The sequence below is a fragment of the Struthio camelus genome, chromosome 7, assembly GCF_040807025.1.
Source record: "Struthio camelus isolate bStrCam1 chromosome 7, bStrCam1.hap1, whole genome shotgun sequence".
Classification (NCBI taxonomy): Eukaryota; Metazoa; Chordata; class Aves; order Struthioniformes; family Struthionidae; genus Struthio; species Struthio camelus.
Genome location: NC_090948.1, coordinates 23,343,429 through 23,370,374, shown reverse-complemented (window position 1 = coordinate 23,370,374; position 26,946 = coordinate 23,343,429). Strand labels below are relative to the sequence as shown.

The 26,946-nt window shown below is 45.7% G+C and overlaps 1 protein-coding gene and 1 long non-coding RNA gene across 9 annotated transcripts in view; one reads left to right on the top strand and one right to left on the bottom strand.

The window, feature by feature from the left end:
- The window catches only part of PAX2 (paired box 2), an 89,847-nt gene that overhangs the window by 35,876 nt on the left and 27,025 nt on the right, over positions 1-26,946 (bottom strand). For all 8 annotated transcript variants that reach the window (XM_068950290.1, XM_068950291.1, XM_068950286.1 and 5 more), the window contains exons 4-5: positions 18,641-18,726; positions 16,455-16,574 (exon numbers count right to left, since the gene is read on the bottom strand). In XM_068950290.1, the coding sequence (XP_068806391.1) occupies positions 16,455-16,574; positions 18,641-18,726 (206 nt within the window). The remainder of the gene's footprint in view (positions 1-16,454; positions 16,575-18,640; positions 18,727-26,946) is intronic.
- The window catches only part of LOC138067816 (uncharacterized), a 192,815-nt gene that overhangs the window by 149,747 nt on the left and 16,122 nt on the right, over positions 1-26,946 (top strand). The window lies entirely within an intron of this gene.

Below are 26,946 nucleotides of genomic sequence, written 5' to 3'. Positions count from 1 at the left end.
GCTGCTCAAATGCCACCCCAGGGCTCCAGCAAGGCGGCTCTCCTCTCCTGCAGCCTGGCTTTGTCAGTGCCTGGAAGTTCCCCTCTGAGGTGCTTCACCCAAAGCGGCCTTGTCCCACTCTCCGGTATCCACCTCATCTCTAGAGTGTTCCCCCTTCCCGAGTCATCCTTTGTGTTAATGCTGCTCTTTCCCTTTATCCGATCTCCTTTCTCTTTTTATCCCTGCCTGATGTGTTCCCATGTCCCAGCGCAGCCTGGCCTGTCAGGCATCTTTCCTGGACATCCCCCGGGGGGCCTTTCACAGCACTGCCAGTTGTTGCAGTTTCAAACTCAATTGTTCTCCTCGGTACTGAGGCAAATGGAGTCATTAATTACCTTCTATCGGCTGGGCTGAGTTCAGAATGCGATCAATAGCCAGCGCTTGTCATTCACGGCAGCCGGCCCTGTGCAGCCCCTCGCACTGCACGCAGCGCAGGTCTGGGAAGGAGCCCGGCCATATCAGATCTGGGCTTCAAACCCAGATGTCAAGCATTCTGCTGGGAATAGCAAACCTACTGCATCTGGGGCTCAGCTAGTCCCTGACCAGGGAAGACCAGCGACAAAGACCTTGTTTGAGGGAGCAGATCACTCCGTTTTCACATTGTGTGAAGTGTGTGATACTGGTGTCCTGGACTAGACAAACTGATAAAGTTTGACAATTCTGATGTTTCTAGAGGCTGCCATTTGCATCCCCAGTGATTAAACCAATATTAAACCTCCCACGCTAGGGACCAGGGCAGAGAGTGGCAGTCCTGATCTGGTCATCTTTTCACCCATGTAACATTCTTACCCTACTCCGTAGGGTATGGAAAAGGAAGACAGTTGGTTTTTGGTTTACATTCTTTCCAGAAGGATTTTTTTCTACCTTTTGGGCAGCGTGAAAGGAGGCATTTTCTCTAGGCAGGCCAGTTCTGTGTTTCAGCACTTAGCAGTGCTGCAAGAATTATCACTGCTTTGATTGCAGTTACTGAACTGGTGGGGAAATAGGTGAACCTCAAATTCATGTGGAAGAGAATCCCACTGCAGGGCAGTGATAGCAGAGCATGGAAGGTGCTGGCAAGATCCAGCAGTGTGTGGAATAGGAATAAAATCAGCGATGCATACTGGGATAATGAAAGAAGATGTGGTAAGAGTGCAGGTTATGTACAGTATCCTTCAGAGACAGGGATAGTGGAAGATGAGTGTTGGAGGAATATCACCTCAAGGAAGTACATTAGCCTTCATGAACTCTGCATTCGTTTAGATTCTTGTGTGCATTTCCATTGAGTGAATCCACAAGCCTGAATCTGACTATGCAAACTGATGGTACTGTGCTGGTCTGTGTGTCTCTGTAATTGAAGTGTGTGGGCAGCACATAAAACCTCGTGCATTTGTTACTTGCACGTTCAGTTTCAGAGAAGAAAGGCTCAGAAACAAAGGGATTGTATGTTTGGAGTGAGGGTGTAGCTCAGATGAGGAACTGCTGGGCAAGGAAGCTGCCCGTGCATGGAGGTGTGCATGCCTAACCACGGAAGAGTGAGATATGCGCCAGTCCTGCCAGTGCTTTTAACGCGGGCTGAGTATGACAGAGTGCCTCAGATGGAGCAGAGATGGGCAGTGTAGCTTTAATGCAGGGCTTACATGAGCAAAATGGCAATGCTCAATGAGAATGTAAATGAAATGAATTGTGTGTGCAAACGTGTAATGAAGTGTGTACTCAGATCTGTCTTGGATTATCATGGGAGCATGCAAATGTGCACTTAAGGAAGTGGGTGTGTGTATGCGTATGAAAATCATATGTATTTACTACAGCATATAAGTGTGTGATAGCAAATTTGGCCCAGAGCATCTGGGAAACTGAATCTGTACAGACTAAGTCTGTAGCTTTGTGTGTTAAACTGTATAATGAGCACAACTACGCTTACTGAATACACCAGTAAAGGCCTTTCTAGATGTTAGCCTGCAAACAGCTGCCTCAGATGTGTGCACATCATGTACTGCAGCATGTGGGGAGGTGCGCGTGGGGCATATTGGCTTAAGTAGTCCGCGCTAGAGGTTTCTGTGTGAACAGTCACTACAGCTCTGTGACCTTTGGGTTTGCTGGAGGTGAGTGGACATATTCTGCTCTCAGACAGGTTGTTGTAAATCCACAGCAATTCCCTTACCTCAGAGGAGTCATTGGGGATTTATACCATTGTAGCAAAGGACAGAGCGTGGGTCCAATATCTCTTACTAATAGTTAGGCCAGATAGAAATGCAGCTGCCTCCAGGACCCAGTACACTTGCTTTGTTTATGTTGGTGGAGTAGCAAGCAACACTATCACACATGGGCCAGATCCCCAGCTTAGTGTAAATCTATAGTTCTCTTTCATTCAGTGGAGTTGCACTGATTTACACAGCCTGAAAGTTACCCAAAGCTTATCCAGATTTACACTGTTTTGGTGCCCACAGCATTGCCTTTAGCACAGAGCCTTCAGGGAGAAGTGCTGCCTCAGTAAAGCAGGGCACCAGGATCTATGCTGTTTCCTCTGCCAGAGCAGGAGACCTTCTTAGCATTGTTGGCATATACTATGTGACTTAGCTCCCTCCCCTTATCTTCCTAAGCCCGTTTGTTGGGGAGCTAGTTCTTGGCAGGATCCCCCTTGGTGAGCACATAGAAAAGGGTGGCTTTTGTTAGCTCCAAAGGACAGAAGCAAGGCAAAAAATTACATCGCATGCAGCCCTAACTATGCTTGTTTAGAGAAACTGCTTGCATTTATGAAGTCTTTGGTGCGGAAAGCAGGGTTGCAAATGACTGCATCAGAGCGACAGTAAAGGCCATTAATTTCCTGTTATGTTTTCCTGTGTTGGGGGCTTTATTAATTTAATTTTACACTGTCGAACAACAGCGAGCGCTGACACCGCCACACTCGGAGGCTTTTTTTTTCCCAAGCAGTGCTTTGCCTGACATGCAAATCAACACTGCTATCAGACCGCTAGAGACAAGGGAGGGAGCAGGCAGCGGAGGCTGTCCCCGTCCAGCCACATCTCCCGGTTTCTGGGAGACCCTGAGATTGCAGTGGAGCACCCTGGCACCTGAGAGGGCACCAGCTCTAGAGCTCAGCAGATCTGGATCAAGCCACGGGCACCTCTAATGCATAGTCTAGAAAATACGAATGACTCTTTCTGTAGCCTGCTTGGTTCTGTTGGCTTGGTCCCCCACTAAAATACCTCTTGAGACCTCTTTTCCCTCCGTTTCCCTTGCTCTAGACTCTCCCTTTCACTCGGCTGTAGTTTCCCTTCATACACACTCTCGCCTTAACCTCACAAGTTGAAGGTGGCTGGGCCTGCCCCCGAGCCAGGTGCTAGTGAATCATGTTATGGGAGGCTCTTCTGAGTCAGCACTGAGCCAAGGCACAAACAGAGTGTTTTTAGAGCCGCCATTTTTTGACGTGCCATAAAACAAAGACTACAGTCACTCACATTCATTAAAATTCCCATGGCATTTTTTGCAAGAGTGCAGACATTAACCTGGCTGTCCTGAACAAAATCCAGCCTGAGTGATTGCCCATAGCATATCTTAATCTCCTGTGGTTTCATTTGGACTTGGCACAGCAAAATTGCTGTGTTGTTGCTGTGCATTGGTCAACATCTGCCATGCTCCGCCCTAGAGTGAGCCACATTTCTGTAGTAAATGAGATTTTCAGAACAGGAAGGTTAATAAACAATGTATCATATAGATGGGTGATTGCAACATGCCATGCAATGAAACAGCTGCAGGCTTGCAATATGCTGCAATTAGCTTGGACTGTTACCATCGAAACTCTTTTTCTGAATTCTGGTTCCTATAATAACTGTAAATTGTTAGTAAAGCAATTAGGAATCTTTCTGCATGAACTCATACAAAGTCCCTTACTGATATATGAAAGATCCTCTGCTGATACAACCTATCTGTGCTGTATGTCTGAGATAGGTAGGTTTGGAACTGTTAGAGGTCAGCAGCAAACATCATCAGTAGCTATCAGTTCCAAAAACTGCAGAGAAGAGCCATAAGTATATTTGAGGCTTAGCTAGTCACTTTTTATTCACTGGGATTTAACTAGGTTCTCCCAAACTCTAGGATTGTTCTGGTCTGCTTACAAAGTCAATTATTGTGTTCAAGGCCTACCTCATCCCACACTAGATGCCAAAAGGCAAAGCGAAAAACAACAACTGCTTTGGGAAACCAGGCATGGAAATGCATCTGTCCTTTAAAACAGCCTTTTCCAAAGCATTGATGAGAATGCTAGAAGGCCCCCAAGACTTGACGGACGACAGTATCCAGCTCATTAAGGTTTAATCAAACGCCACTAAGCCTGTCCCAATACAGACCCCCTTGCTTAGAAGCAGAACAACACCTCTGCGCTTTCAGCAAAGGCAAGGCCAGTGAGAAAGCAACCTTGATCTACTCCACATCCAAAAGGAGACAGTGATATCTGTGACCCAGCTCCCCTTCAGCCACTCTGATCCTGTGTGTTTCCTGTGGTTGCTGACCTGGGTGGGAAGAGGACTTGGTACCTAGCGCCTGATGGGATGTAAGCAGGTAGGATGTCTGGATAAAGAAAAAGCAGAGGAGAAATATGGACCTAGGCCTTATTCTTAGGCCCCTTGACAAAACTCTGACATTGTAAAGGGCTGTAAAATAGTCATGAATTGCCTTTAACACCTATTTAAAGTGCCCTTTATGTTACCTGACTGGTGCATGGGAAAATCACCTTCAAAGAATTATGAACAGAGAAAAAGAGAAGACAGACATGTCTGCTTATGTCTAAATAGATGGGTATCTATAACTTCTTCTACCAGGCAATCTACTATTATCAGAGCTGTCCTCCATGTGCAAGGTCTTAAAGCCTAACCTAGCCTAGCCTTCCAGGCAAACACAAAATGCTGTTTGTTTCAGGCCTTGCTTGGCAGCCATAGAAGAAGCTGGAGGAAATCCAGCATTCCCTGAGAGGGTCTTGAAACGTTCACAAACTGCATTTTTCTTTAATGCAAGTTCCTGTGGCAAAATTAATCACACTATTTTTCTCCCTCTCTCCCCTCCGCTCCAGTCGCCTCCTTGCCCTTTATCTATCCAGCCAGGATTCTCACGACCTAATCGGTAGGTGAGATCTTGTTGCTTCCCCCCAGGATCCGGTGAAACAAGGCTAGAGGATCTGATACCATCACTTAAGGAAGCAAAGAGCTCCTGCTTTTCTTTCAAATAACTGCAGTCCCCATTTGGGGAGGAGGAGGGGTCTCTCTCCAGCCTTGACTGAGAACAAGGTGCTTGGTGTTTTTGTTTAGCACAAGAAGACCTGCCCCTATAGGGATGATTTCCATCTATGAGCAGCAAGTGATGCTTAATGTTACATTGCTGTAGACTCAGGAGTGCAGAGATGGCCAAATTAGGAGCTAATCTGTGCACTGGGGATTGACTGTTGGGCCCCAGAGCTGCTGGGATGTGAATGGAAAGAGAGAGAGAGAAAGAGAGAAAAAGGGAGAGAGCACGAGCCATCCTCAGCTGATGCCTCTGTAAAGGTTGGGATTCCTGAGGCCGCTGTTGTCTAGTGCTGTCAAGGTCAGCAGGTTCGGGTTCACTGAACGGTCAGGATGGTTTGAATTACTGGCACTGCCTGCCGATTCCTCCGCTGATTGTGATCCGTCTTCCAGTGCCTGCTTGGGATGCTGCTTCCCAGCCACGTGCTGCTCATGGTGTGGGGCACAGGGGATGTCAGAGAGGCAGATGCTCTTGTTAAGAGGATAAGTTTTTAGGAAGATTTAAAGAGCCAAGGCAATGCCAAAGAAGGAAACATACTCCATGCGCTGGGCACATGGAGACCAGGCTTCCAGAAACAGCAGTCCTGTCCCATTTTCCTTTTGCCTGGTGAGCCTCCTTCACGCTGTCCCAAGTTTCTGCCTTTAATGATAGGTAGGAGAGTGGCTTGAACAGGGCCTATCAGACTGTTATGGGATGAAATAACTGTTGGCAAAGATTTCTGTCCAGTATTACACAGATCAAATGTTTAGTGAGCAATGACTAACATGCAAGTCTTTATGTAAACCACACTGCTAGGACAACTCCTCCTCAAACACAAACAGGTGTGTGACCAGGAGAATAAAGGGCAGGGGGAACCCGGCATAGTCCTACAAGGTCGCCTGCAAAGAGCACCAGAAGGTGCTTAGAAAGCTGCCTGCTGGTGTGTACCCTAGTAGGCAGGCTTGGAGCCACTGAAAGGAACCACGATACCAGAGCAGGGGGGAGAAGTCATGTGCGTATGGGTGTCAGTGTGCACAGGCACGTGCCTGGGGTGGTGTCGGTGTGTGACTGGGTGCCGGCATGCGTGTGTCTGTGCATATATTGTACATGTGCTGTACAAGCATTCGTAGCAGAAATAAGGAAGTGAGAAAGAGTGCGGCAGGTGCACATGGGTGAGAGCGACAAAATGGCATGAGAAAGGGACTGGAGGTTGTGTGCAAATACTTTCCAATGTTTGTCTTTTACAAGAATGCCATAGGTATCTTTCACTGGCTTTTGATGGGGTTGCACTAAGAAGAAATCCATTCCTCCCTGTTCATCAAGTGGGGTGCTTATTTTTACTTATTCTGAGGTTTGTTGTGTACCTCTATGAGTCAGTATTCACTTCTGGGTGCATTCAGCCACAACTGCGTCTCTGTATATGTAGCTTTGGTACTCACACCTCTGCCAGACACTTTTCTGCACCAGTACAGCCGGAGGAAAATGAGGGTAACACTGAGAATGGAGCTGCAAGGGGCTGACAATATCTTGTGCCAGTACATGAGGCCTCTTGCCCAGCACTGCCAGTACTTATCAAGACATAGCAGAGATCAGGGTTAACTTCCATACAGTATCCTCTGGAAAATAGAAGCTGCCATCTCCCCTAAGCTCAGTGCAGATCTCCTGGCTGCTTCTCTATGTGGCCTGGTTCCTTATGCATTAGCAAGTACATGGTGCCTGCCATCACCTCTGCTCTTGATGCCTCTCCCAGTCCCCTCTTCCACTGCAGCGCAATGGGCTCTGGCAGGAAGGGTCAGGGATAGTGCCCAGTATCTCGCTGGTTTACATTAATGAGATACACACAGCGTAATCCAGCAATGGAGTCAGCTCCACAAAAGGAGGTAATAGCAGGCTGCCATGAACAGAGCAGCTCAGGTAATTGGTTTATCTATCTAGAAGCAGTAGTAGCAATCTCTGCACAGACAGAGTAGCAGTAAAGTCTCTTCCTTAAGGCTATTTCCTTTGTCTTTTCAATTGCTTGCACATCCATGTGAAATAGAGAGAGAGAGAGAGAGAGAGAAAGAGAGAGAGAGCTAGAGAGAGAGAGAGGGAGAAATGTTAATTTGTGAATTAATGGCTTTTCTCAGCGGAATTGTAAATTCAAATGTCACCTCACAGGGTGACACTACGCTGGGCTGCTGAAGAAGCAATGATAAGATCCCCCCCATCCCCATGCCGACATACACCCGTGCCCCTCCCCTCCCCGAAAGATAGCTGCGGAGTCGAACATGCTACTTTTAATTTGCAATAACACCACAGCAGAGGGATAGGAGAATGGCTGCTTTCCGACCCTCCTTTCCACAACAACGGGGGCCACATCTTTCCCTTTCTACCTCTACCTCCTCCTACCCCTCCCATTTTAAACTGAGTCCAAGACAACGCATTATCTCAACTCCCCCCACCCTAAACTAATCAAAGGACGAGCTAAGGGAGGGCTCTTTAGAACGGATGCCTCTGCAACCCTCTCCTCTCCTGCAATAATCAGGTGAATTAATGACCCTGAAGTTAAAGTGAGCGCTGATACTCAGGCGTTGTGCAGCGTAGGGGAGAAAGCCTTCATTGTTTTCGAGCAGGAGGCGGGCAGCAGCAAGGGAGATTCATGGATGGAGATTGAATATGCAATTTTCTTTCACCTTGCCAAGAGCTGCCCCTGGGCTGTGCCTGGCCTAAATTTTTTTTTTCCTCTTGCCATCTCTGCCTTATCCGGCCCTCCCACCTCCCTTCCATTCTTTCCAGAAAATTACCTTCAAAATTGATTTCCACTTTTACAAACAAATATAATGGGAACATGAGGGGGAAAAAAAAATCTTGGGCTGTGATGAATTAGGGCTGTCAGGTGCTTCCAAGTCTCCTTTGTTTTTGTTTTACTGCCCGTTAGGTTCTTTGTTTTTCCAGCAGCTGGGAATAGTGCCTCTGCCCACACACTCCCTATGGTCCATGGCCACCATCATGGGACGTGTCCATCACCTGATGTCATCACTGTGTTAGCCCTGCTCTCCATCACTGTGATGCACGCAGCCACTGCTACCAGATTGCCCAATCCTTGACACCAGGATGCAACTGATCTCCTCATGGAGACACAACATGTCCCATACTGCTAGCTACCTGGCTCCTACAGCCTCCGTGCATGCCCATTGAGCTGCCTGAGCTCTTCTTTGCGGTACTGCTCCTGTTCTCCTTTGCCATGTTAAGCTGATTCTTGCTGGAGGTTCCCCTGTCCTCCTTGCTCAGGTAAATCGGACTGGGTCATCAGCATGTCACCTTGATCCCCATTGTGCCTCAGTGCCATGTCAGCTTGATGCCTGTAACAGTGTCAGGTGGACACCTGGCAATGCCGGCAGAGATGCTGGGAGAAACTGTAGCTGCCTGACTCCTGCTGACGCATATGCTGCAAGAGCCCCTACCAGAAATGAGTCACTGTCAAAAATGTGGAAGGAAAAAGATCTAACCACAGACTAAATACCCACAAATAAGCAATCAAACACACATTCGTGACACACACACACACACAGATAAGCAAGCGCTGTACACATAAGTAAGACTCACAAAACATAGCAAATAATATTTAAAGATACAGAAGTGCGAACTGGGACACAAGGAAGAACTAATCAAGTGCATGTCAATTAAATGTAATTTCTGAATAAACAAATAATTTACAAAAATGCACAAACACTGAAACATACCTCTAAATGAAAACCTGGAACTCAGCAAAATTTCCTTAAGTTCACATATACAAAATTAAATCATGTGCACAAATACAAGCTGTTTACATAAATAAACAACCTTCACACAGGCAAGAACAACCAAAATATAGAGAGAGAACATACACACAGATATATAACATCAACACAAATACACATCTGTACAAACTATATACAGAAGTGTACAGTGCTACCAGGCTACTTATGCATGGTTATCTAGCAACTACAAAGATACAGTGGTACTCCAAGTATATAACAACACATACACACAGAATATACATATAAATATACAACATCCACATATATGCTCAAAAGGTGAATACAAATACCTGGTATTCATGGAAATATGTAGTACTAATACTGAGCCATGTATGCCCAGACATCCATACGATCCACAATATGCATACTCCCACCAGGCGATGCTATACACAGATTAACATACATATTTTCCAGGTCTGTGAGGGCATGCACAAAAATACGGGTCCAACCTGCGACTCACCCCGGTACACAAGCATAGACAACCAGAAACCAGTAATCCTAACACAGAGAAATACAACAAACAAATGCGCATGCATTCCTGGATAAACAAATACAGAATCAGGGACACACGCAAATACAGCTGAAGCCAGACCAATTTGTCTTCAGATAGCACCAAACCATGCCAAACTAAGCAGCAACATAAGCTTTAGAAGCAGAGCGTTCTGTCCAAACTGCTTTCTGTGATGCAGGCTTTTAACTCTCCCTTACCTGAAGTCATTCTGAGCAATGCACACCCCCTAGTCTCCCAGGATTGCACGCGCAAACACACACACGCTACTGTCTTTCTTCCTTACCGCCAGACCTCCAGATCTGTGGTACAACAAGCCATATTTCTGACAGTGCTGTGCTGCTTATGCATTGTCATCTCTTTTCTCCAGTCTACCCCTCCTCTCTTTTCCCACAAATACTCTCCCTTTTCTGATCATCCTCCTGCAGTTTACTTAGAGAAGTGCTGGATGAGTGGCAAGTGCCTTTCTTATGTTCTCCTAGGAGTCTCACCAGCAAGAGTGAAGAGGGGACTGGGAGAGGCATCAAGACCCTCAGGAGGAGGAAGTGGGTGGCTGCTGAGAATAAACTGCCTCTTCAGTACATCTTTATCTAGAAAGGGGAGCTGTTACCTACACTTGGGTATATAGACACAACGATCCTGGAGGTTCCCCATAACCACTGCTATTTGCAGTGATACACCATCACTGCAAACTGATAGCCACCGGACACTCAGCCATACTGCATGAAACAACACAGTCCCAGAGAAAGTAGGATGAAGCTAAAATCAGTGTGAAACACTCCAGAAACTGCTCATTCATTGTGCATAGACATAAGCTGCTGGGTGCACACCCCACAATTTTATTTGAAGATTGGAACGTAGGGTTAGCACCTGAGGCAATGTAACTACATGTGTCTCCAGTGCCATTAAGACTATTGCTGACCTGCAATAAAGCAGTCGTATAGAATAATGCAAACACGTCAGCTGTGGTGACAAGAAATTGCAGCATGAAACAATGCAGACACACTGCAGACAGAAATACTGTAGTGTCACCTGCAGAGACCCAAAACCTCTCTGTTGTCTTCAACAATACAACACTATGGGGAGAACACAAATATACCTATTGCACCCAGAGAAAGAGATACATCAGATGCCATGATATAATCAGATGGAATGATTCACTCATACTCTTTGTAACTGTATGCAGACAGTACAAGAGAACAAATGTATTTCCCCACAGTATAGTTAAGAGCTAGACCTCTCTGCACTGGTACAACTATACCACTGGTAAAGCATAGTCATACCTCAGGTGACAACATAAGCATGCTTTCTCTCCTGAAATGACCCCAGTATGTGGAGTAACAGTATAATCACACTTCCTGAAAACACACAGTACTCAGCACAGCACTGCAGTAACACAGGCTTATTGCCTTCACTATCACAACCAGATGACAGTCTGTTGTCAGTAAACAAATTACATCAACTGCAGTAACAACCGTATGAATTGCAATGACAGCACAGTACAGCCTGCAGTGGGATACCAACAATTCCCGCATTGAAACAACCTTAACTGCATGCAATACAGACATACCACCAGAAACAATTCACAGCCACCCCTTTCAGGAGTGCAGTGGCACTGAGGGTAATGGAGCAACATAACAAGCAATGATACAGTTAATCCCATCATTAGTGTCACAAACCCACAACCCACAGCAATACAGTTAGAGCAACATGAAAACCACAGTCATGCTGCTGCAAAGACATGTTGATGCCACTGACAGTGACACAAAGTCACCTGAAATGTCACAAGTGCGTCTCCCAAATGATGTAATTGTTGCCATTTTGAACAACACAAATGGCATCAGATTTACAGGGGCACACTCAACTGCTGTATATCTGCTCAACAACTCAATCCTCCATTAGACCTCTCTCCTCCCTGCACTAGTTTCCACTGAAATGATTGAGTTCAAAATTGTGGTCCTTTTCTTCAAGATACTGTGTGTCCTGGGCCGGTATCTAAAAGACCAGCTTTCCAGGACTAGGACTATTGCAGATCTCCCTACCTCACTCTCCAGCTGAAGAAGGCATTTCTGCCTTCCCAGTAGGAAAACAGAGGTCATGCCCAGGTAGTAAGGAGCATAAGCTGAACTCTGGCAAGACCCTGTCCTGCAGTGACAGTTCTCCTGTTTGGAGTGAGGGAAGAGAAAACCACCAGTAACAAAAGTTAAGCTTCTCAATACAGGACGCAGTGGTGGTGAGAGTCAGAAAACAATGAGTGCAGCACCAGAAAGAAACATAGCGCCTACAATGGCACTGCCCATCCTGCAGCTGTGCAACCAACTGGGCAAATGCTCCTAATGCTAGTACACGGTGCCCTACTCTGAACAGCTCGGTGCCGTGGCCTGCAGCAGCACAGCCCCCATTCTGAGCAGAGCAGTGAATCACCTGCATCGATACAGCTAACACACTTTGGAAAACACCATCAGGCCTGCAGAAATGGTGGTGACCCCTTGCACTGACCCAGCCCTACATCACTCCAATGCAAATCGTCCTAATCATCAAAATGACAGGTGAAGAAAGAAAAGGAGGAACTTCTGCTTTCTCAGGTTCGCTCTCCCATCTCCACTGGGAATTCCTTTACTGCAAACAACCTGGGTATTATTGCCACTTATAGTAACAATCACTTCATCCCCTCCTCTCCCACAAACCTACAGCCGATATTAACACTGATCATACTAACAAGCCTGTAGGTTTTATTACTACTGATACTAATAAGACTGGACACATTACGTCTGCTCCCACCAATAACAAGCTGCAGATATGATCCCTGCTAATGCCGATAATACTGGGGGATATTATCTCTGCCATTGTTGGCACTGCAGATATTATTGCCAGTAATGCTGTCAAATGCTACAGATATTGTCAGGAACCAAGATTAATAATGTTGAGATGGTTACAGCACTAGCCTCACTGGAACAAGAATCCCAAATGAGAATTTGGGTCTATAAAGGAAGTCTGTTTGTGGCCTGCTATTGAGAGAAAAAGGTATCTTTAATAAGGGTGGTTTCATAAAGATCGCAAAGGTTTCACCCAGTTGGAAATGCCATGGTATGCAGGAAACACTTTGAAACATTTCTTTCATCTTATGTATTTATCTACCTACTCATCTGTTCATCCATCCGTCCATTCATCCTTCCCTCACTCCTCTTTGTCTTTTTCTTGCTCTACAGTGCCCAAGACTACAGTATCTGAGTGCTACTAATTTTATGTTAGTGCCTATAGGTCACCCCATTCTCACCCTTTTAACTATCAAAGAGGGAGTGATGGAACAACAGGCATCTTTGCCTGTTATTTTCCCCCTTCATCCTTCTGGACTTCTCATTGCTGCTCCACAGTCTGAGAACTACCATACTCAGCTTGGCCTGCCATCACAGGATGGTACAACATTGGGGTTGTTGAGAGCCAGAATTCCTGTTTCCAACTGCAGCTTGATATGGATGCCCTCAGTGGCTTTAGGAAAATCATTACACCCTGCAGTGCCTCTTCTACCCCTGGGAGATGGGGAGGGCATCTGTAAGTGCTAGGGAAGGTCAGAGGAAGATTGCAGCAACACTGGCTGTGCCTACAGACTGCAAGAAACGGTACACAGAGCTAGACAAGTGGCGGTGAGCTTTTTTAGCCAAATTATTCAAAAAATTATGGGAGCCGAGCTCTCTGCTGTGTCTAATGTGGCAGTGAAGTCAAAGGTTTGCAATCACTGGGTGAAAACTGAAACAAAAGGAATAACGTTCTTAACAAGGCAAACCCTGACCATGCTGCCTGGGGACCCACCTGAGAAAGACATATATGAGTGGAGGACAAGCTCTGTGATCTGACTGTTCCTTATTTTGTCTAGCAGGTGCTCAGACCTGCTTTCCTGCTTGCCCTCTCTCAACACCATAGTCTTCCCAGGCTACTCTTTCAATTGCAACCAACACATTCAGCAGTTTGGGTTTTCCCTTCTCCCCTCTAGCTCCCTGTGAGGGACACACCTGGCTGTCAGCGTCCATCTCTGAGCCCACCTCATGCATCCGTCTGGCTCCTTCTGTCCAACTCAGGAGTTCTGCTACATCATCTTGACACATAATTATCTCCCCTCTTCTTAATCATCTGTGCTACTGTCTGATGTTGCACCAGCTGCAGCAAGGAGGATCTGGGGGAGGGGGCGTGCTCAGATAGAGGCTCCTCTGTCTTTCTCCCACCCTGTTCCCCCATCACAGAGAGTGCTAACAAGATTTTCATAATCAGGGGTTCAGGAGCAGCTTGGTACTTCCTCCCTCTCTGCTGAACGACATTCCTTCTGGAGCATCATCCTTGCAGCAGAGCTGGTCCAACGGAGCAGAAAGAACGAGAGAGCAGTGCTTCTTCCTCTCCTCTAGTGAAGGAAGAGCCACCCCCAAAACACTGGGAAAGCAGATTTGTTTTGGGAGCCCATAAGGGAGAGCTTTCCAATGCAAAAATAAGCCCTGCAGTTACATAACTGCAACAAAACAGTGCTCAGTGGCTCTGGGAAGTACTGAGAAGTTGTTTATATTCCAGTGTGAGCATGAAAGAAATACCTGCACTGGCTTTCTTGCCTTACCTGCTTATTTTCCCACCTCACCTAGGAGTAGTCAGAGCCCTCAGAGCTACAGGGAGATTGCCCAGCAAAGAGTGCAGGTCATGGGCTGTGCGCATCCTCCCTTTGGACCCTTTTAGCCTTGGGAGCCAACCCTGCAAAGTGATGATGTCTTTCAACATTTCTTAAAGTAAGCAGAGGCATAGATAACTCAGCTCTTGGATGGGGAGTTTCAGCAGCTGGCAGGGAGTCCGTTGTGAGCTTTCTCTGCAATAGGAATGGGACATCCCCTTGGGGCAGATATCTGGGATGACAGGATGAAGGCTGTTCTCCAAGGCAATCAAAAGACATTGCAGCTGCAGCGTGCAACTGCCACCTGAAAGTCTGAGAGCCAAAGGCAAGCAACACCTTCAGGACTGTCTGGTACCTTTTTGATTTCTAGTGGGGTATGTGACCAACAGCAGGGATTTGCAGAGAATTTCTTTTCCTTCATAAATCAAAGCTGGGATGAATCAGGACAGACAACAAGAGAGCTGTTCTTAATGTCAGTACATCATTGTGAAGTGTCACAGTCTTAGATGTCTGTCTGATTGTTTCTCTGTTTAATTATACTACTCCAAACAGCTCAGGTTCTAGGACTAGAAATGATTGAGTGGCTGCATCTGAACTGGGCTGATCTTTCCTGATATTTGGAAAGAATAGCCACTGAAGTCAGACTGAGCTACTTCATTTTCAAATTAGATAGCAAGGCACCATGGTGAGAGCTGGTGATCACCAAGTTGGAATGCATGCAAACTGATTCACAAAAACCCCAAATACTGCCCAGAGGTTTGCACAACTGTTAGAGAAGCTTATCATTCAGTTTGAAATGTCACTATTTCCTGTATATATAATGATGAGAAGTACTGGAGGGAATTGCAATGTTTGCAGACTCTTATTCATGACATTCTCCAACTTCGAGGCATGGACTTAGACCTTCCATTGCTATACTTTTCTCTTACTTGGGCCCTACTGCCATCTAGCTGGGAAATGGATCTTCCTCTAGGGCCTGATCCAATTTCCAGTGACATCAGCAAAAATCTTCCTGTTTGCTTTAATGGGAGCTGAATTGAGTCCTTGCTTCCAGCCTCTAGTTTTCTTTTGTATTAGGGAGAAAGGGGCCATAACAATTACCTTTTTCTTCAGATTATTGGGTTTATTTGGATCCAAAACTTATGGATGTGAACCTCACGAGAAAAAAACACAGAGAAAATGACTGGCACAACCCCAAATGCAGCATCTCTACTGGGGGGGGGAGGGGGGAGGGGGGCTTTCCTTCACACCATGTATCACGGAGAACCCTGGTGTTATGCCACAGCCTCAGGCTTACAGCACACAGCACAGCCAGTCACCTTTACTGCTGGGAGGTCCCCCCATGCAACAGGCAGCAGTGGAAAGCAACATATTAAAGGCAGGGCTGAACCTAACAAACCTGCCAGGTACTACTCTTAGGAAAGTTCACTTCCTTGTCCTCAATTTTTGAATGTATTCAAATAAAAGAGAAAGATTTAAGATACAAGATTTACAAAGCCACCATAACAGCACCAAGACCTTACCCACCTGCCCTGACCTTGTCCATCTGGACCTGGGGCTCCAGCTTTTGTCTTATTCCAAGCTTCACTGTGCCCTGAGTCCTTCTGAGCAGGTAGGAAAGAGGAGATACCTTAATCCTAATTTCTTAGGGCACTGGGGAAAGGCCTAAATAATACCTTAGGACCACAGAGCTCAAAGACCTCCTGTTCTGCTTTCAGACTGATGCAAGCATGGCAGTTCTGCTGTGGTAGATGCTACCCATTGAAAACTGGGCCCTTCTGATCACATCAACTGGTGTAGCTCATGGCATATCATAAGGCAGGAATTTGTTTGCAAGGGGAGTGAAGGATCCTCCCACATTGCTGGTGCTCCTCTGAGATGGCATTTTTCTTAGAAAGTGAGTGAGTCAGGAAAACCATGTTTGCCCACATTTCAAAGTCTGGGCACCTGCTGGCACCTGGGGAGTTCAGTTCCAGCCGTTTCCAGCAGTGAATGAACTTGGGATCAGCTCCAGCAGTGGAGACAGCTCTCTGCCTGCTGAGCAGATGTCTAGAGAGCGCAGCCTGTCACGAAAAGGCCTCAGAAGAAGAACGTTTCAAGCCAGCAGGGCAGTAGCGGGGAACTGGTCTCTGTTGCTAAAACTGATCTAGCCCCTGAAGCAGCTGCAAACCTTGGCCTGAAATTGGAGCCTGTACGTGGGGACAAAGAACATAAAAGGGAGGATGAACTTCTCCCCTCCCCCTACCTTCATCACGTTTCCTCTTCTCGCCATTCGACCGAGGAATCCCCAGGATCCCGTTAATGGAGTAAGAGCCCACTGGATCATTGGAGGCACTGGAGACGGGAGGGGATGCTGTGCTGGGCACTGGACAAAACGAAAAGGGAAAAAGGGCCATGAGGAGAGCAGCACAGCACTCAGGGAGCCCCCAGCTGAAAGCTACACATGCCACCAGTCTCACAGGAAAGCCTGGGCACTAAACAGACTCCCAGTCCCTCACAGCGAAGGACTCGTCTAATACTCCCTATAGCACTAAATTCCAGCTTTGCCAGTCTGTTCCTATACTCCAGCTCCACAGCCTTCCAGTTCAGGGTCAATAGCAATAAGCAAGTGTATTCCATCAAGGACTTAAGCCTTGTCATTATATCCCAGTTCAGAACAGGCTTCCCAGTGCATGCCAGTGGAATTGAGTGCAATGTCTGCGTAGGCCACATTCTCTAGTGACTTTCTATCTATCCTTATTTTGACAAGAGCTTAGTACAGATCATTTCCTCCCAGCATTTATCCACCAGGAATGCACATATTCTCTCCTAGCCAGACCAGCTAAGACCACTCAATGGAAATTCACCTCCTCTTAGCATAGTTTAGAAGCGTTTCAGTGTTTAGACCAATAAATTCAGTTCCTGATTAGAACAAATCGTGAGTTGGTGATACCTACTTCAACCTAGATTAGTAACAATCTGGTGTCTCCCTTTTGCACTGACCAACGTAGACAAGCAGACTCCTCCTGCTGCTCAGGGCTGACCAGGTTTTCTCATGAGTTCCGGTGTATCAGAAATGACAACTCATCCAGATTAGAAATAATCACTTCTTAAAAAACTAAGGTTTTAGAGTATAGAACAAGTGGAATTATGCATCCAGCAGGCAAGCCTATTTTATCCCAGTGTGCCCCAGGAATTAGAAGAATACCCCAGTTCTTTCATACCTGTCACGGAAGCCATAAAAAATTGAACTAAAGCAATCAATACCTTCAATTTAAGCTTTCTAGGATGGAGCAGAACCTGCCAGCACTGTCCAGTGCTGACCCACACTTCCTGTACACCCCAGAGCAATAGGAGGCTCCAGGAGCAATGCTCACAGTCGCTATCTCAGCTCAGCCAGTGTATTCCCTAGACACTGCAGTGCTTCTCCAAGAAGAAATATTATCCTCCAACTCCATCTGGTGTGGTCAGTGCTTCCCAATCCCATGAGCAAGTCCAGTTAAAAAGGGCATCCAGAAATGCTGTTGCATACAGCCCATTAATTCCATTATGTCCCTGAACATGTTCACATACAGAATTGTATCTGGCAGCTCTGTCCAGCACTTTCCAGTAAATCTCCAGTAAATCTGTACTGCAGCTGATTGTCAGTAACCAATAGTATCCAAGACAGTGCCTTAGGCCGCAGCTGGCCACTGTATTTCACAGTACCCTGGAATACTGCATGTTTTTTCCTGCTCTGAGTTGTTACTGAGTAGCAGCATGCTAGCGACAGCAAACGTATACACCATACAGACCACAGAGATATCAGTGAAAGATATCACACATCTAGCACAATGCCTTTAAGCACAACAGCTAGTAGACGTTTAGATTTTTGGAAGCTTTATTTCAGTCTCCATCTTCTGCTCACCTTGATAAACCCATCTCCCCTAGCAGCAAATGCGTTTTCTCAGTGAAATGCGCCCATGGGATACCTGACTGCAGGGCTAGAACAATGAAGAACTCAGCTGCAAGGTATCAAGAGTATCTCACTCTGATCTGTGTATTAAAGAAATGGACCAGTTCCAGCAAAGGGAAAGAAGAGAAACAGGGAAGGAGAAGGGAAAGGCAAGTTGGAGTAAGAAGGAGACAAAAAGTGAAGATTGGAGCTTAGATAGGATAGCAGTAGATACTTCTCTCTAGGGAGGAAAAGGAGTGAAAGTAAAATGGATGTAGAGGCAGAATCACTTTGGGCAAGCTCCTACCTTGAGCCAGTTTCTCTGCCATGATACCCTTCTCTGCAATGCAATTAAGGCAGTGGAGAACAGAAACTTTGATTTCTGTTAGGCTTTTTTTCCTCCTACCACCTTCTCCCTTTTGCTCTGCCCTAGCATCTGCTTGTCAGACTTTGTTCCCTCAGCTAAGCTTCATCCTCATTTCCACTTGTCCTTTTGCCCCTCATGCCAGTCTTCTTACCGATAGTATGTCCTGGTGCAGTCACACCTGTCCCGCTCCCGTCTGGTGTTGGGTGGAAGGGTTGCTGAACTTTGGTTCTGATAATCCTGGAAAAGAGCAAAACGTGTTCAGAACTCAACTCATACAACTTCTCTGCCTTTGTATACGAGGAATCCTAGTTATCAGAACCTGGAAGCCCGAGCTGGCCTTTGGATGCAGCAATTAGTGGGGTAAAGTGACTTCTTTTGATTCTCTGTGGTGGTGATTTTATTGCTTTAATGGTCATAGGACTTTCGAGTCAGTTCCAAAAAGACTGTCCTTGCTGGCTCTGTCCTCCTCAAACCTGGATATTCATTGCATAGCTACGATGCTCAGTGAACAAGCTGGGATCCAGTCTCTCCTATGTGTTAGCAACTGCTTTATCATTTATGATCTGACTGCAGGATGCTCACTTCCAGCTTGGTCATCAGGCAGTCTTGGCAGCTAGTAGAGCCACTGCTGGATTTGCAAACAGTGCAGATTTCATTTTGTTGTGTGCCTAGAAAATACTTTTCTGGCTTTGAACTGAATGATTTGAACTTACGGGAGGCTCTTCAAAAGCCCTTGTCCTTCCTAAATGAGTGATTAGGAGCAGAAGGCATCAGTGAGAAGTGGTGATGGGATATAGATCACCAGGAAAAAGAAGCTGCAGCAAAGAGATACTTTTGGTGTTTATCAGGTGGTGAATGAACATAGCATGGAAGCCCAAAAGAGGTGCCTCAGTGAATGCCACAAAGCTCATAATGCAGCTCAGATTGAAAATAAACTGAGCTGTAATTGTCAGTGCTCCAGTTCTTGTTACATGAAATCTTTCACCCCTAGGTCACTGGTTCAAATCCAGCTGAGGTCAATGATGAAAGAAAATCACTAGCCCCTATTACTTGACTGGTGGGGCCCTATCTACTGGCAGATGCTGGGTATTTGTGACTTAGCAACCACTCTCTCACCAAGGAACTTAGCAAATAAACCGTGAAGTACAGAGGCCATGGAGACAAAATTCCCTTCGGAGATTAAAACGAGACTCTGCAATTAGGGTGAAGGTGCAGATGCTCTTTGGGCTCAGTTTCTGGAACTGTCAGCTCTGCATTATATCAGCTTTAAACTCTCCCCAGATATCTCTCCAGAAAGTGAAAGCAAATAACTCTGGCATTCTCCCTGCCCACCCAACGGCTTCTTGTGGAAGGCTGTACTCCCTGGAAAACACATTCTAAAGGATAAGTTGGCAAAACTTCAAAGAGCAAGTATGTGTCTAGTGGGCAGTACGTCATGGATAAAGCAGCATTAGAGGTGGGCAAAGACTTCAAGAGGATGTTTTTGAAAAAGCATGACTCCTGAGAGTGAGAGGTTCTTAGGAAAGAGAAGCATATTTCAAAGCTTATCACTTCTGCATGTTAGTAACTTCAGTTATATACATGATGAAACCCGGACAATAGTTGGAGTGGCAGAGAACATGCCTGGGGCTTAGCTGGAGACAAGTAATAGTCAAAGTTCATAGCTGGGGATGGAGATCCAGATCCTCATCGCACATAGTTCAGTGGTAGCAGGGATCCTACGTTATAGCTGCTGAGAACCTAGGTGGAAGGTCTCAGAGGCCCTTGGGGCTAAGGGGTCAGATTCTGAGGCCACGCTGATTTTCACTAGCTGAGGAGCTGATCTAAGAAGCCTATGCCAGGGCAAATAATACAACTTTTTTCTTCTTTTTTATTTTTTTCTTTTCTTTTCTCTCACATTCCCCCTAAAGCCCCCTGAAGTGCCACTCTGGTTGTGTGAGTTTATTGATTCCCCCCAGCCCAGAGAAACAGAAAGAAGGGATGGGGTGCAGGCAAAGGGATGGAAATAGAAAGCTATAAATTATTTGTGACAGGAAAGCAATAGTGCCAGAGTGCTGAGCACAAGTCCCGTGTCACTATTAGATTCCTTTTAGCCTGATGACACTGTAAAAGAGGTTAAGTGTCTGATGGAATCGTACACCTTGGGGGCAGGGGCAGTCCAGGAGCAGAACAAGCCACAGAGAGCAGGTATATCAATTCTCCAGCCCAATAATATTCCCCTCATTGATCGCAACACAAAGTTCAAAAATCTCATTATAGCCAGGCAGACCTGGAACTTTTTAAAAATCAATAGAGTGATATAATATATGTATACTTTGTATAAATGTATCTATCCATTCATCCATCCATCCATCCATCCATCCATCCAAAATCTGCCTGAGGGGGTCTGAGTTAACCTACACATTATACCATGTTATGTTCTATTGTACTGTAGCATAGTGAATGGGTTAGAAGATTTCCCTTGCAGCCTTAGATGACATATTATAAAATGTCCTGTTAGCACTGAGGTGACATCAGGCAGTTCAGCTTCTACTGAGGGGATCCATAAGATGAGCCTAATTATAGTGAGATGGCCAATCAAACTGTGCTGAATCATGCTGCTCAAAAATTACAAAGTTTTGAAAAGCTATTTAGAATAAAAACAGCCTGTTTTAGAATAAAAACAGCTGTAGAAACTGAGGCCAGGGATGAAGAGAAAAGTTCAGTTTTCTTCCCCGTTCAGCTTGTGGTCTCTCAGCTGAGAATGCCAGTTAGTGCCAGTTGTGACTGTTTACTGAGATGTGTCCTTTAGGAACTGGAATGAGACTCATCAGCTCATTTCACCAAGTAGCCGTCAGCTGGTAATGATTTTCGGTCACTACCAACCAGGGCCAGATTTCAGCTAGTGACCCAGAGGTGAAAGGCTCTGCTGGAAAACATTCCCCTCTTAAGAATGAAACTGGTTTTGTGTCATGAGAAAGTGTCTGGAAACAGTGAGCGAAGGGGAGCATTTCTGTTTCTGCAAACACTAATGACTTGGATCAAATAATTCTTGGCACTGAATGGCTGAATCTAGTGAACTCTCAGCATTGAAGATATTTCGTATGGCTGAAAGAAGAGGCAGGTCATGAAGAGGCTCTCTCCAGCAGAGCTCCTTTGCCTTACAGTCATGACTGACCGCCGGTATCGTAAGGAAAGAGGAGAGTTTTCAGGACGCTAACCTGGAGTACAGAATACGGCAATGCACTGCCCTGGGGTCAATTTATTTAGGGATGGTGATAAATGGTGATGTTGCTGGGAATTGCTGCTGTCACTTTAAGAGGCTTCAAAGGAGTCTTGCACACAGGACCACCTGATGAAAGGGCAGGTGAAAGAGGAACAAAGCTGACCTGATCCTGTAGCAACACACGCAGCATAATAATGCAGTCTTGGGATTGCTGAAAGCTTCTGACCCTTACCAGAAGCTGAAATACACACTAAGCCAACTCTGCTGCCCCAAACCTAGGATTTCTGGATTACTGCTGTCTAAGAGGGAACAAAACCTTGGTCACCTCTTGCTGCTCTGGATGGCTCGTTCCTGCCTCTAGACGCTGGAGATTCCTCAATCCTTCTCAAAAGAGGAGGGGGCACAAGTCTTGGTGTGCCAGTCAACTATGCTAATTTCTTGAAGTAAATGCAGATTTTCAAAAGTCCTTCTTTTCTCAACAATAAATTGTCACTTTGGACTAAATTCATCCCTACTCTAATTTCATCGCAGTCAGTGATTCCAATAACAGCCTTTGTGTTTAATTAGGGACATAAACTCGTACTTAACTGTAAATTCCCATTTTTCATTTTCCAGTGGGAGATTTTTGCATAAGTTGTCTACTTTGAGTTTCAAAGAATATGCACAGATTGAATATGTGACCTTCTGAAGTTTCAGCAGCAGGACATTTAGAGATCTTTGATTGCAGTAAAGCAACTGACGTTCATCTTGCAATCTGAATTTAATATGTGATATTATATTAAGTAATGGCATCTTATGTCATTACAGGACGTATCATCACACTGTGAATTATACATCCACTCCTGTAATTCATGAGTAAACCACAGTTGGCTTGTAGTAACACTTTCTAGAGTTAATACTTCAGACAGCTTCCACTGAAACCAACTGCTGGTTTTCAGATGCTTCTCACTTTCTTAAATGTTCAGCATTAGGTCAGAAATTTCCAGTGATTGATTTCTATTTTTTTATTTTGGAAGTTTTAAAGCTATTTCTTTTGCTGATTCTGAACACAGAGGGACAGATAAAAATCATCCCTCCTGGTATGACAATTGTAACCAGCTCTAATCAGATTTGATCAAGGATGTAGAAAAAAATCTTAAAACTAGCTGAGACATAGTTCTTCCTGAGAAGCAGAACTTTCCTTTCTTTGCTTGTAAACAAGCAAGTGAAAAATCACTTCTAAATCTGTCCAGGAATTGTGTGCTGAGAGAATGACTGACCATAAGAAAAGTCCCCCTGCTTCTCTGACACTACTGTCTAGACCCACTTCACACTCTGTGGTTTCTCCTCTCCTACTATTGCTGAAAGAATCTGTAGACAATGTCTCAAAGAAAAAATCTTAGACAGCTAGATGAATACCCTCTCACTGCATAGAAAGAAGCCATCAGATGACAGCAATTCGGAGGAAGCTTTCCTTTGGTAATCTTACTTCCCCGCTGCAGAGTTCTTTACTGGGGTTGATGAGAGGGAGAAAAGGTAGATCTGAACCATCTAGGGGGCCAAGTTTAGCAATTCTTTTAATTCTGGAAGAACTGAGTGAAGTTGCACCAAGAAAAAGAATGATGTGTCCTGCTGTCCTGAGAAAAGACCTTGACGGACTTCAAAAAGCACCAGTATCCTCACTTTGATTATATACTTTTGCAATGGATTATTTTTCAGAGTGGAGGGATACACTCGCAGAGCACCAAACTCCTTTTAATTCTTTTGAAGTATTCATGTTTTTAATGCTCCATATTAGAAGTGCATTACAAGACCCCAGGGTGTGCGTTACTGTGCAATTAAAACAGTTCTTGGAAGGCTAACATTGCTAAGCTTTGGCCTCATTCTCTGCAGTGCATCCAAGGGAGGCTGCGGTGGCCAAGGAACATACACCCTGCTGCGCCTCTCTGCTTAATTAGCGCATGGCCGAGCCGTGGGCTGTGCACACAATATAGCGAGAACCAGCCTGGAGAGGACCTGATGCAGGGCTAAGTGACGCAGTGATTCCTTCTCTGCATCAGTTCACTTCCTACAAAGAGGCTAGTGACCATCCCAGTGTTGCTGGCATCAAAGTGCATCTGAGGAAAAGAGAGAGAACATGGGATGGGAAGAGCCAGCTTTGGGCACCTTGGTGACAGCTGCCATGGAGCCAACAATATCCCACCTGCAGGTTGGTGCTGTGCAGGCATCAAGAGCTCTGAACACGGCTTTGGTTCAAATAGGAGAGAGTCTTTTGTTTCTGTGCAAGGGTCTAGGCTCAACTGAAGTCACAGCTGAGCAAAAGAAAGGGAAGAAAATCTTGTTTGCACAAAGTTCAAAATGGAAAGCAAGCTTCATAGCTTGGTGAGGAAACATGAACAAAGGATTTTGGGGGGTGAAGGAAAGGAGATAAAAGTCTGATAGTTAGAGCCTAATCCGACTTAAGGAAAGGGCTTTGGTTCCTTGCTCTGCCATAGACCTCTCATCAAGATTTTGGACAAACTGATATTTCTCTTTGTATTCTGTTTCCTCCCTGAAGAGTGAAGATAGGAGCATTGCCTTGCCACCTGAGGCACAGGGAGGACAGCTGGAAAGAGGAGCGAAGGGCTCAGACTCTGTAATAACAGGGGCCAAGTAAGTGCTCCAACGAACTGTAGCACAGTATTGGCTTCATTCCCCTGCTTGAAGCAGAAGTGGCATGTACCCTGCTGACAGTGTCTGTGTGTGAAGGGAAGGGAGGTAGGTAAGAGCGCAGGAGCTGAGCTTCAGCTACACTGACTTCGGTGGTCAACTGCACATTTAAATTTGCAGCAGCAGTTGTAGTTGGAAAGATCAGACCTGCAGTTGCTCCCCAAAAGCCATAACGTAATTTCCATTAGGATGTGCCAGGGATAGTAGCTTCTCCTACTGCTCTCAAAATCTACTGTGACACTTGCAGCCCTCAGAACAACAGCTGACATTGGCAAGATCAGCCAACTCAGCTTCTTGCTCGCTGGCCTGAGGATCTGGCACTCCCTGCCAAGACAGCAGAATCCCTCAAACCTTGCCACATTCGGGGCCACGAGCAATATTCACACATTCAAACTCTCCCTTGTCATGAAAATTGAATTTCCTTCTCCCTATCTTTAGGAAGGGGAGAGAGAAGGGTGATTGTTTACTACTGTAGTAAACACAGATTTGGTAGGTTGATTAGACAGATAGACAGACAGACAGACAGACAGACAGATAAAAGATCCTAAGAAGTGGCTGGACAGGGATTATCTATTTCTCTGAAGCTTCCAAATAGATGAGAGATGGAAATAGAGATGCCTTGCATATCTCAAAACACAATCTCTGTCCTCCCTGAGGATGTCTGGCTCCTCATCTACTGTTATTCCTTGTAGCTCTCTCGACTTCACTGGTGCTTTGCTGACATCATGCCTGAAAAGGTGAGGAAAAAGGGCCACTTTGTTCCAGGTTAGCCTGCTCACATCAGGCCACAAGAGAAAGCCCAATCCTGTCTGCAAAGAACATTTTTCTGTTGCTGCAAAGAACATTTTCTTGGCTGCACTCTGAGGAGAGGCAGAATTCACAGCAACAGTTTTACTATCTTGAAGGGCTTAGAGAGGAGCTAGGATTTTTTTGTTGTTTTAAATCAGTGACCCATGATGACACCATATGGTTTTATTTCATTTAATTTGAACAGAGCATTAACGTTCAGCTTCTAGCAGATCTCTGCCCATTCCAGTTCTGCTGTGCTACGCAGTACAAGACCAGAAGTAAGGAAGAGAGGTGGAAGGAAAGCAGGACGAGGTGAAAGTTGCCTGCCTTCCAGGGGGGAAGTTTGTGCCAGGCAGGGGGGTATTGGCCTGCCAAATCATCCTGGTGAGCAGCAACTCACACAGCTGTCATGCCCCTGGTGCTCCTGGGGCTGATGGTGTTCAGCCCCATGTGTGTAGGTTACCTAGCCAGACCTCCCAGAATAAATTGCTGCATTAGGCTTTGAGAAACATTCTTCCATTTATCCAAGTGGATCTGTGTTAGCCATTTGCATAAGGGCACAACATCCACCTGGAAACCGAAGGCATGCTTAGATAGCTGCTGTGTTCTGTGAAGCTGTGGCTACACAGCCATCAGGACCCAGACTGGCTAGCTTAAAGCCAGCTAGAGTGTGTCTACATGAGCTGCAGTCAAGCAGTGACTGCAGTGTAGAAATGTCCTGAGGCAGGTGTTTCTACTTTTGTTACACTGAGTTCACATTTGGAGGGCTTTCTTTGCAGTCGGGGGAGCCAGAAATTCATTAAAATACAAACATCTAGAAGATGTCATGTGATTTACAAAATATGGGAAACAGACTGGATCCAGGTGTAGATGTTTGTCATCCTCGGTTTAAGGAAAATTAAGGAAAGCTCCAAGAACAAACTGGGTTCTGCTGATCTTGGACCTAGCAACACAGGCCACAGAGGAACCACTTGGGTCACTGAGTCCAAATTCTAGTATCGTAGGCAACCATGGAGCAGATTTTTGACTCAGAGCACCCATGAGAATATCTATTCCAGCAGCAACTGACCTATCAGCCCCCCTCAACAAACTCCTGACCTCTGTGACAAAAGACTAAAAGCTTAAAGAACTGCAACAAGCCACAGGAAGAGAGCAGGAGAGAGTGAAGGCATCGCCCGTGGCTACATCCCCTTCACTAGCAAGAGATTTGTTCAGTGAAAACATTCAGAAATCTTTGAGATCTTAGCAATTAATAATTTTCTGAGAGGACATCTACTCAGCACTGCAGTTAAAAGCGACAACTTCTATACCTCCAGACTGGCCTGCTTGGGTCTTGCTAGCAGCGCTGCCGTGGCAAATGGAGCTGGCGCCGGATACAGCTCTATGAGCTGCCAGCACACCAGTGACTGCTGCGCAGCCCGGGCTGCGACTGGCAGAACAGGGCCTGTGCCAGCAGGTGAGTTAAGAAGACTTACAGGGAAACACATGGGCTTGCCAAGGTTAAATATCTTAATCTGGAGCATGGGAACTTTTAATTGAAAGCTTTGCTTTGAGCCCATTTCCCATTATTAAAATTCAGGAGCCTGTGCTGAATTCCTTGTGGACATTCATTTTGATTAACAGAAGACATGTGTGCACTAGGAAAACAGTCTTGAACTGGGAGGAAACAGATAAATGCAGCTAACATTCTCAGCTCTCTTGCAAGTCTCTTCATACTTGGTCTTTTATGTAAAACCTCAGATCTTGAAGATAAGCAATTATGTGCAAATCTCAGC